This window comes from Acytostelium subglobosum (assembly GCF_000787575.1).
Source record: "Acytostelium subglobosum LB1 DNA, scaffold: scaffold35, whole genome shotgun sequence".
NCBI classification, from domain to species: domain Eukaryota; phylum Evosea; class Eumycetozoa; order Acytosteliales; family Acytosteliaceae; genus Acytostelium; species Acytostelium subglobosum.
In genome coordinates, this window is record NW_012236498.1 from 322,012 (window position 1) to 332,895 (window position 10,884).

The 10,884-nt window shown below is 43.4% G+C and overlaps 5 protein-coding genes across 5 annotated transcripts; 1 reads left to right on the forward strand and 4 right to left on the reverse strand.

Annotated features, from left to right (window-relative positions):
- Positions 1-292: 292 nt before the first annotated feature.
- Positions 293-1,244, reverse strand: SAMD00019534_118750 (hypothetical protein; the record flags this gene model as incomplete). Its single annotated transcript, XM_012893023.1, has 2 exons — positions 293-806; positions 895-1,244. Coding segments are annotated over 2 exons (864 nt in total), but the record flags the coding sequence as incomplete, so codon positions are not given.
- Positions 1,245-1,331: 87 nt separating this feature from the next.
- Positions 1,332-2,818, forward strand: SAMD00019534_118760 (hypothetical protein; the record flags this gene model as incomplete). The annotated part of the gene is made up of 2 exons (XM_012893024.1): positions 1,332-1,900; positions 2,197-2,818. The coding sequence occupies 2 exons, from the start codon at positions 1,332-1,334 to the stop codon at positions 2,816-2,818; spliced, it is 1,191 nt and encodes a 396-aa protein (XP_012748478.1).
- Positions 2,819-2,842: 24 nt separating this feature from the next.
- SAMD00019534_118770 (hypothetical protein) lies at positions 2,843-4,423 on the reverse strand (the record flags this gene model as incomplete). Its single annotated transcript, XM_012893025.1, has 3 exons — positions 2,843-3,985; positions 4,046-4,237; positions 4,298-4,423. 3 exons carry the CDS (start codon positions 4,421-4,423, stop codon positions 2,843-2,845), a joined length of 1,461 nt encoding a protein of 486 aa, XP_012748479.1.
- A 2,937-nt stretch (positions 4,424-7,360) lies between these two features.
- Positions 7,361-7,708, reverse strand: SAMD00019534_118780 (hypothetical protein; the record flags this gene model as incomplete). The annotated part of the gene is made up of 1 exon (XM_012893026.1): positions 7,361-7,708. The coding sequence occupies one exon, from the start codon at positions 7,706-7,708 to the stop codon at positions 7,361-7,363; it is 348 nt and encodes a 115-aa protein (XP_012748480.1).
- Positions 7,709-7,871: 163 nt separating this feature from the next.
- SAMD00019534_118790 (hypothetical protein) lies at positions 7,872-9,023 on the reverse strand (the record flags this gene model as incomplete). Its single annotated transcript, XM_012893027.1, has 1 exon — positions 7,872-9,023. The coding sequence occupies one exon, from the start codon at positions 9,021-9,023 to the stop codon at positions 7,872-7,874; it is 1,152 nt and encodes a 383-aa protein (XP_012748481.1).
- Between the last annotated feature and the right edge of the window lie 1,861 nt (positions 9,024-10,884).

Genomic DNA, 10,884 nt, shown 5'->3' on the forward strand with positions numbered 1-10,884 from the left:
GTAAGATGATGTGTAATACATTTAAAACTAGCCTGCTCCTTCTTTGATGATGGCAAGTCACTTGTGCTCTGGTCCTCCATCATCTTGTTGTTACACAATTTATATAAATATTTATACCTATTGTAAATAAATAGGATCAGTTGTTTTGTGACTTGTGATTATTAGTGATTATTACAACACACCCAGTTTTGTGTCGAAAGACGATCACCCCTCTTTCGAACAGCAAAGCAACTCACAGGTTTGATTATTCCCAAAAAAATCGCCCAATGTTTTGACAGGTTGTCCATGTTTATTGGTCTTCCGCCGATCGCCTGACTCTTGGGAGGAACACTCTGTCTTTGCTTGACATCCTTTGACGTCTCTTCTCCATAAACTTGTCCAACTGACCCTTTTCCTTGAGTTGTTTGTACTTCTCTTTGATCTCGATCTCTTTGAGTGCTGCTGGCTTGAGATAGAAAGGTTTCTTTCCTTGTCTGACACTCTCGACCTCCTTCTGCTCCAACTCCTCCTGGAGCTTCCTGCGCTTGTCCTTCAGAGCCTGAGAGGCCATCCTGGATTTCCTCGATTGTATTTCGTACTCTAGAAGCTTTCTTTGATGTTCATCTTGGGTAGACTTCAATTGTTTTGTCATTTGGCTGATATCCTTTTGGACCACCTGATCGAGGAAGCCATACTTCTCTCGGTAGAACTTCTCATTGAATTGTCCTCCCAAGTTATCAAATCGTGGGTCCCTGGCAACAACCTTCTTAACCTGAACCACCTGTTTATATCTTGATACTGGCACTTTGGCTGTTACCTCTACAGGTCTATATATAGGATGTGGATGTAAGTAACTACTATTCACTATAGTTGACAGTCACTGTCTCAAGTGGAGCTCCAATGTTTGATACGCACGCATCTTTGTTGTCTCGCTTTGTGGAATCTCTCTTGAGTTTGTTTAGTTGTTGCTTATTCATTTGTGTTGGCTGTTTCTTGAGTAGTTGTTGTTGCTGTTGCTGCTTTTGACGTTGAAGTTGGTGTGAATGTTCTTCTCTCTGTTGCTTCTGTTTATGTTTCATTTCCATGAGCATTCCAAAAGGTACATTTTGTAATTGCTTCTTTATCTCTTCTTCTTCTTCTTCATCACTGTGATCATCATCTTCTTCGTCTTCACTGTGATTATAGGACTCTTCTTCATCATCATCATATATTCTTTCGTCATCCTCATACATCATCGTTTTGTTGTTGTTATCGTATTCTTTGTTTACTATCACTGTGATTGACAAGTCTATGAAAGTTAAATGCTCGTTTTTTAGGTTTAAGCTTCACATTGTTAACTTTTACTGAAAGATATGCTTGCGTATACAAGACTCCTACAACAACAGTATAAGCTACTGGGAGGAGGTAGCAAACTATACTGCTATGTTAGATACTATTCTTCAACTACAGCACCAATTGTGTTTATAGACAAGCTTTTGGAGGGATCGAAATACAACAATAACAATAACAACAACAACAGCAACAATAACAATAACAATATCAACATCATCAATTACATTATCCAACCAAATGAAAAGAACCAAAGTACAGAGGCACAACAACAGCAGCAACAGACTCAACAATCTCCTCTACAACAAAGTCCTCATTTAAAGCACAACTCTTTCTTACAATATCTTTCTTCGGCAACACCATATATCGTTACAACCTCTCCCGATGACACAGACTTCTCGATATATCATCCAAATCGTGTGCATCCACCTCTTGACTCTTCCTCTACTTTGCGAAAGCGACTCTTTAGGATTAAGGAGGTCAGTGCGAATGGTTACATCAGAATACGGGATGCTCTCCCTGAAGAGAGTGCATTCATATATATGTATGAGATCAAGCGAGCGCTCAACAACAATACCAGCTTCAACCTGTCGTAAGTTTGTCTCTATTGCACCACCTCATTGTTGTTCGAACAGCTTTAAACTAACAGAAACACATCAGATTCTTCCTTCAGCGTAGGAACTTAAAGAAACTAACCAAAGATACAATGGATAAACTGTTTGCTTCTATTCTTGATATTCCTTTGTACAATGTCCAGATATGCAACGCATTCATGGCAACATACATTGAAGTCCACAATTGCTTGGAAAAGGCCATCGACATCTGGGCAATGATCAAAGAGAGGGTGCCAGTGGCCAACCACTATCTTCCAATATCAACACTTATTAGAGCTTATATGGATAGAGACGACCAACAATCTTTCGATAGACTCATGCAAGAGGCCAAGGACACGGGCGTAAACATGGAGACCATTCATTTAGACATCATATCATTCAATGCTAGAAAAGGTCATCTGGACTCTGCTGAACAAATCGCCACAACAGGAATCCAGTCCCGGATCACCAAAAACATACTCCTATCGTTTAACATCATGTTGGCACACTATATTAAGCGCCTGATGTACAAGGAGGCTTATGTCATGATGCACAAGCTGATCAACAATCGTAGTCCACCCATTTCACCAAACGAGGACACATATCGACCAATACTTGGATTGATCCGCCACCAAATCAATAGACCACAAAACAATCGATCCGACATTAACATGGACACAGAGCACATTAATGACCTGGTGTCATACCTGGACACAATGGTCAGTCACCCAACCATCTTTAGACAGTTCTCTCGTTCAGAGTTTGACAGTGCCTTTGTTTATGCCATTACTAGAAAGAGAAACACATTGTATGATATTCTGCTGAAGGAATACGGTCAGACCTTCAAGCATAAGACAAACTCTCGACTGTTCAAACAATACTTTGGACGCCAAATACAACAACGAACTGATCTTTAATAAAGATTATTGGTGAAGCAGAAGTTAATTGATACCATCGTCTTGAGTTATTGTTGTGTCCATTATATATTTGCCCATCGTTGACTGGTAGTCGTCTTGAGTTGGTTGGGACTCAACTTTGAGAGCGTTTGTCTCTTGTGATTGTTGTTGGTCCACTGTTTCTGCTGCCTGACTAGTGGTGATAACCTCTTCGGTCAAGTACTGTTGTTCATTCTCTGGGAAACTCTTGCCAATGGTGTCAATATCCAGTACGTCGGAGGAGTTCAACAGTGCATTGGGTTGTTGGAGTCGAACCAACTTTCCGTGCAGCAACTTTGCGCCATGCATCCAGAGCTTGATCTCCTTGATTGAATGCTCTTTTTGCTTTGCCAAATGGTTCTCCAAATTGACAATCTTCTTGTTGAGTTTCTCCACCTCCTCGTCGTGCTCCTGTGAGCACTTCTGTACATAGGCCTGAATGGTCATCTTGAACATTTCAAACTCATCGCACTTGTCCTTTAGTTGTCTTTCCAGTGCAGATACATGTACAGTTTGATTCTGAACAGTTAGAACCAGTCCTTGATTCTCCTTGGCGAGTTCCTTTTGTTGGATTGACTCTTTGGTGAGTAAGACTTTGTGTTGCTCCAGATCATTGGCAAGTTGGACAATCAGCTCCTCATGTCCATTACAGGTATCTGTACGTAGTTGTTGTTGTTGTTGCTGTTGTTGTTGAGGGAGGCCAAACTTGGATATCTCTGATCTAATGACCTCTGCAATGTCAGACTTCAATTGTGTGTTGACCTTGACGTCAAAATCTCCGTTCAATGCTTTCTTGCAGTTGTGTAGTCGTTTTCTCAACTTGTCCACCAGTTCTTTAAGACTATCAATGGATTCCTCCTCTTTCTTGTCGATAGATGATGCGATCGTAGTTGGAATATTCTTTGGGATTGAATTCGATGGTGCAATATTGATTGCGTTCGCCATTGTAGTAGTTGTGGTTGAGGTTGTATCCATTGTGTTTGATGCGTCTGAGCCGGATGAATCAATTTGTTCAACCTCCTCAGGGTTGATTTGTTTCTTTTGCTTCTTTACAACCTTTTCCTGTGCCCCGGCGGTAGTAGTGACACTTGTGTTGACTCTTGTTTTGTCTTTTGAACCAACGGACCTCGTTGTGTTACCTTTTATAACCTAAATAAATATATGTTAGTTCAGTTTATGATTACCATCATTAATCTAAAGTGTACTCACATGGGTGCTCTGGAGAGGTCTTGACTGAGTGTTGGAGTTAACTGGAAACTTCATCCCAAGTTTGGCAGTGTAGGTGCTCTCAGTTGTGGGAAATGGGGAGGTTGGGAAGATAACTGCAGTTGTGGCGTTGCCACTGAATGGTGGTTGAACACTTGGTTGCGGTAGTTGGGCTTGGTTGAGTTGGGTTTGATTCTTGGATTGACATTGGAGTGATTTGAATTCCTCAAGTTCTTTTCTAAGAACATGAATTACTTCAACCAGTGATCCAATGTTAGTGGTCTCTGTTTGTTGATGCTTCTGCATGTCTACCATGATTATGGAGTTGTTATCCACATTGTTATCAATCTGACCAGGGTCGGAATATGTAACCAGGTTCATTGGGAGATCAACGTGTTGCGTCACCGTTTGTTGTTGAATAAGAGTGGTGTTCACAGGGTCGGGAAGGACTAGAGGAGCTGGCGATTGCGTTGGGGGAGTAGGTTCATTGGGGAGAGGTTCATTAGCAGGTGCACATAGTAGTACGGTTTGGGGCGCCTGAGTATTCGTTGGCTGTTTCTGTTGGTTGGATATTGGTTCGTTCGAATGTTCATTGATAGTCAATGTCGTGATGTTTCGGTGGGACACTAATGGATTGCCGTTGAGCTTCAATGACTTTGTTGGTGATTTCGCATTTGTAGTGTTATTGTTGTTTGTGTTTGTGTTGCTAATAGTCAGGATTTGGTTCAGCTTTGGTTGAGTTGGGGCAGATATGGTTGTCGTAACTGGTTGTATAGGTGAGACTATTTTTGTGATTGCTGTTTGTGGTTGGAGAGATGGCTTTGTTGGTGACGATAAAGAGGACTTCATAATTGACGGCTTCTTGAGAGAAATTAATGTGCTGGTTATTGACATAATAGAAAAGAATTGAATTGAGTGGTGGAGTGTGAATGGACATCAACTTATGCATTGCCAAAGCTTTAAATCATTGATTTCTAAGAAAATTCATTTTTCAAGAAGTCTTCTGCACTAATAACATAATGTAGATAGATATATTATAAAGATAACCAGCGACAGCTTAATCACTGTGTATGAGTTTAAAAAGAAGACAGATAACCTCTTACCCATCGATTCAATCTGAGAATAAAGTGCAGCTTGTGTCGTTGTAAATGATGATCCAACCAATGTAATCACCATTCCATCAAACAAATTTGCACTAGCATCCTCATTACTAGCATCATCAGATGTTGACAATTGTCTCTTCTTTGGTGGCATTCTTCTTAAATAATATTAATTATTACTGGGATGCCCACCTCATGTCGTTTCAGTTTGCAATCAACCACTGGGTTCTCTCCATTCTTCGCGAACTATGGCTATGAACCAAGTACTCCGCTGTCCATAACCTCGCCGGTCACGAAGACCGCCGAGCAACACATCAAGGCCATCCAGACGTATCATGCTGCAATCAGAGACAACATACTCAACAGCTCAACAGCAATGCCCCAACTCCCACGGAGTTTGAGGTCAGCCAGAAGGTCATCATCATAGCAAGTCATTCCCAAGCAGCTATGAACTTGTTGGTGATTGTTGGATGCAGGACAAATGCTTTATGGAGAAGTCGTAGATCAATCGTGAGTCGGTTGAACGAATCGAATTGACTACCTGGTTCGAGGTAGAGATAGAGTCGTTTCAATGAATTGTGTTTGCACAACACATCAGGAAGCTCATCACTGATGGATACACAGTCAATAAGAATGGTCAACTCCTCCAGACATTGGCAGTGCTCGATTACATAGATCAATTGTTCATAACAATGATCAGAGGCAATTCCCGAGCTCCAAACCAAACATTTGACATTGTTGAAGGATTGAAGCACCTTGTTGCGTTGAACTGTGTCTATAAACGAAGAATTGCCAAGAAGAGTGAAGCCATATTTGATACGTTTCATCGGTTTGGTAAGTGGTGTCGCTAGTTGATGGTCCAAATGGATCTCTAGATCGGTGACATTGATGTCGGTTGAGTCCAGCAAGAGTTGCCAAAGCTCTGCCAGGTGCTCGCTCTCTTTGAATTTATCTAGACGAAGATTTCTCAATGACGTTTGCTGCTTTAGGTATCGAATTAGAAAGGGAATGCATTGGGGGAGGGCGTCACAGTCGTCATTTTGTGACCACTGTCTGTTACTGTAGGGCTCAAGACCCAAATGATGAAGGGACTTCAACTTCAAGATTGATTTGAAGAGCTCTAGATAGAATCTGTCAACAGATGCACGGCTTGTCCTCCATCTTCCACATCGAATAGCAAGCTCAAGCCACGATAGATTGTGGAACCTTGATAGGATGTCCATATTTGGTGAATCAACATGCTCTAAAGAGAGATAGATTCGCAGCCGACACAAAGTGTACGAGATTCTTGATGAAATGTGGAGCAATGTTTGATTGAATTGAGCTGGCTTGATATGTTCCTGACATAGATAGGTCAATGATGGAGCGTGTACTAAGTTTCCAAGGATCCACCAGTTCTGAATGTTGTGACAAGATATGATCTTGATGTTGTGGATGTCGAGAATGGAGAGCATAGGTTGAGTCCACACCTTGTGAATGTTGATGTCGACGGTTTGCAATCCTTGCCACAAGGACCACCGCATCCTCACCTGCGCTAAGTGGCGCAGCAGTTTCTCATAATCCAACATGCTTGCAATATGTTTGTTATGTGTGGCAACATAATTATGAAACAACCTGCTCACTAGGGACAGTTGCAACATGACCTTGTCATTGTAATGTTCCAACCAATCTTGATCGCTTAAATGTATTGCTGACTCTTCTTCATACACTAATAAAAGGTTATGATTTTTTTTGTCACATCCATAGGCCAACTCTGAAGATGCATCTTTAGGGTCATCTGTTGTTGTTGTTGTTGTTGTTGTTGTTGTTGTTGTTGTGCAATTGTTCGTGAGAGGTGTTGTTGTTTCTTTGAGGGTTGTTGGCAAGATGCGATTTATGGTAGTGAATACCGTCCAATAGTTGAACAATTATCTGCTATTGTTGTTGTTAGGATAGTGGGTGCGCGACACTGCTATGTGTCGAATGCCTTGATAAGTATCTGTATTCTGTAACTGTATCTGTATTAATATCTATGGACTCAGTGTAATGAATCTGCAACAATGTGAGCTCAAGTGAGATGATGGTACAAACAAAAGCAGGTCATAGACATTGATAATATTTTCATTATCGAGAGAAATGAATGCATCAACACTGCATCCAGGTTCAGATAGCATCCGGATCGTACAACTTGGTCTATTCTACTCTGTACAACTTTGGGCCGCTGCCGTGTACATTGTAATTAGAAGTTATATATGGAATAACAATTGCCCTCATCATGAAGAAGGTGATTCTGTCCCATAAATGTCACCCAGGAGAAGTTGATATGGAGACATTGAATCGATGTCTTGAGTTGGTCCATTCCACCTCTGATACGTTGGTAGACTCCCCAGTGAGCAGAGCTTCCATTGGGCAAGTTGTAGGTCAGAGCCTGAAGAGAGGTGGGGTGGTTGGCCAGAAGCTTGATGTGCTCCATAAAGGTGCTCTCCTTTGCGCCAACAAGACTGCAGATGTACATCGTCTCAATATGATTGTTGAACAGGACAGACTCGACAAAGTCTCGTGAGAACGGGATGTCCAGGAACGACATGTGCAGAAGATGGACATTTTTAGATCGGAGCAGCTCGTTGATCAGACCGCCAAGGCCTTGCGTGACCCCAACGAATAGCGCCTGTAATCTTGACCTCTGTATGAGCTCAAAGAGCTGCTTACGTGCATTGTCCCTGGCGGGCTGGTAAATGTGGAATCCGAAACTAGTTAGCTGATCCAGGTTGCGGGCGAGGAGCTCTGCCAGTGGTGCCAGCGATAGTGGTCTCTCGTGAGCTGAAGCTATCCCAGGTGTAGCCTTTCCTTCCTCCGTCTTCGGCGCCGGCGGGATAGCCCTCGCCGCGAGTCACTTGTTTGAACTCAAACGCGACGAGGTGTCTGTGCATCTCACAGACCGAGTCGAGCACGCTTCTGGTAATCGATGCCAGGTCGTCTGTGATTGCACAATGGATGACGTAGGCTTCGCGGTGGGGATTCACTGAGCTGAGTAATGTGTCATGACAAGACGGATCGGACCTGAATGCCTCTGTGTCGGTGATGGACAGCTCGCAGAGGATGGAATGCCAGCGATAGCAGTACAGACTCAGATTGTGTATCTTCAACGTGCGTAGTGTACTATTGTCGACTGGGCACTGCTGGTGATCGAGCGGCTGTGCAAAGGCAATGTCAAGATGTTCGACAAGGGCGTTGTTGTTGAGGAAGCGTTCGAGGTTGTGCTCCACATAGTGGACGCAGTGGAGCCGAAGCGACTTGAGTGTGGCATGGTGCACCATGCTCATGGGAAGCAGGCTCTCACCCTGGAACGTGCGTCCAGACTCTTGGGTCACAGTGATGTCGAGGCTCAACAGCGAACCATAGCCTGTGATGATGTGCTCGTAGATGGCCGGCTCAATCGAGACAATGTGCATGCAGAGATGGGTAAGCGTGTCGGAAGCAATGGCCAGGTCAAAGTGAGGGGGAACACTGCGGCCAAAGCCACCAGCTCGGTAGGCTCGGAGCTTCTTCACTCCAAACTCGTGCAGCGTCTGCTGTAGCCTCTGTGATTGCATAGGACTGTAGTTGAGCAGGTCCAGCATGTCAACATTGTCATTACTGGGGGGATGCAGTTGTCGCAACAGAGTCAGCTCTGCCACAAGGTCCGTAGAGGCGCCACAGTGATTGAAGGTAAAAGAGGGACCAGTGTGTGCGTAGCCCGAGAGTATCAATGCTGACAACTCGAGGGCGGTCAGGGTATGTTCTTCAGACGATGGAAGGTGGCTGTAGTACTGCTGGATGGAGTCGACGTAGTCAGAGAACTTCGGTGAGGCAATGAGCGCACGGAGACAGTCGACCCTGCTTTTAAGGAACGAAGAGGGCATGGAGAGCAACGAGATCTTTGATTGTTGTAGGCGGTAGCCTCGTTGAAGAGTTTAAACTGACCAATGGACTCGATGTGGACCAAAGGGAAGTGCAAGCCGCGCTTGAAGACTCCTGTTTGGTTGAGGTGTCTTGAGATGAGCTCCACATGACCGATCCACGTGTAGAGTTGACGAAGCGTGTCTCGAGTGCAGTTATGAACACCGTAGTATCCTGATGGTGAACATCTTCTTAGGTATTGATCCAGATGCTTTGCGAATATCTGAAAGATCAGCTGTAATGGTAGATAGTACCCAAAATCTTTATCCATTGTTGTGCTCGATGTTCTGATGTTTGAAAGGAATGGATAAACCTTGATTCTCAAGGTGGGTTGGAGATTTCGTTAATCTATTAAATCTTTCTGAGTCATATTGGCGTGACGAGATCCTACACATATGACAAAGAAAAGGACAAACACCTGATCAAGTTCTTGTCGTGATGAAGCAATCAACACCACAGAACAGGCCAAACTGGATACACGTAGTCAAAGGTTGAGGAAGGCCAAGAACAGTTCTCGATGCATAGAGGTACCTTGGACGAGCTTGATGGAGTATCATCAATGGAGGACATCTGTAACTCACACTCACACTACTGTCTGAGGGTCATCACCGCGGTCATATCATTTGGACCATTCATATTAGTTTGGCCAAGTCTAGATGCTACTCGATAAGTGGTTTCCAACCAACAAGGGTCGCCCCAGCATCGATGGCTTAAGCGATAGCTCCTTTACTACACAAATTGTTCATTGCACATCGGCAATCCAAAAGTGATGAAAGTTGAGTCCATGTTGTGCAATGACGAGCCTAATCATGGATGGAGGGATGCCAACAGCGAGACATATCCAGAGACTTTAGCAGTGCTGTGTCGATGACTTTGTGGAGTACGTCGACACATCGACTTTTCCAGAAATGCACTGTCCTCTATGAGATCGTCTTCGTTTCTATTCATATCCAGCCGTTCTGGATAGATACAGTGTTAGTCTGTCAGTCAGACAGTTAGCGCGATGAGATGAGTGTATGTGTGATCACTTCTTACCAACGACAAAGATTTCAGTTCGATAGAGGGTTGGCGGGTGACGATACTTTGTGGAGATGTCAAGTGTCGCCTTGATGTTCCATCCGTACACCTATGACTTGTCTTGCCACAGGCTATCGATGAAGGATGCGACCTATCGTCATGTGTTGTCCAAGATCGATACCAAAATTGATAATCCAGCTCGTCCAAGTAAGTGAATTTATATGATGAACTTGTTATGATAAGTCGCCGGGTCTCCACATTTGGGTGCTTGGGCATCGTCCACGAGGAAGGTGTCCAGAATGGCAGTGGCGTATAATAGTTTGCCCATCTCCAGAAGAACTTGAGCAGGTGTTTGTCCTCTCCTTGTCATAAAATTATGTAGGATCTCGTCACGCAACTTTAGTCGGGTCGCCAGAAGCGCAACAACAGTAAGGTGGCAATTGTGTGATGGAGTCTAGACTAGCTTGAGCAATATTATCAACAAACACCTTCATGGCCAGCGAAACATTGCCTCCAACCGACATCAAACTGAATGAATGAATGAATGACGCCTCCATCCTCATATTATAATAATTATAATACACCAACTGGTGTCATGTAGCATGGTCGCAAGAGTCTGTTAACTTAGTATATAATGTATATATGTGTGTATGTAAGTTGAATGTATATGTATTTATTATAAGTATGATTGAAATGATAATGGTTTCGAATCAGCACTGTGCAAGGTATTTGTAGGTGTGACAATACGATGGGAGAGCATTTATTTATGGTTTGGCCTTTAGGGATCCAGATTGTTGTAGATTACGA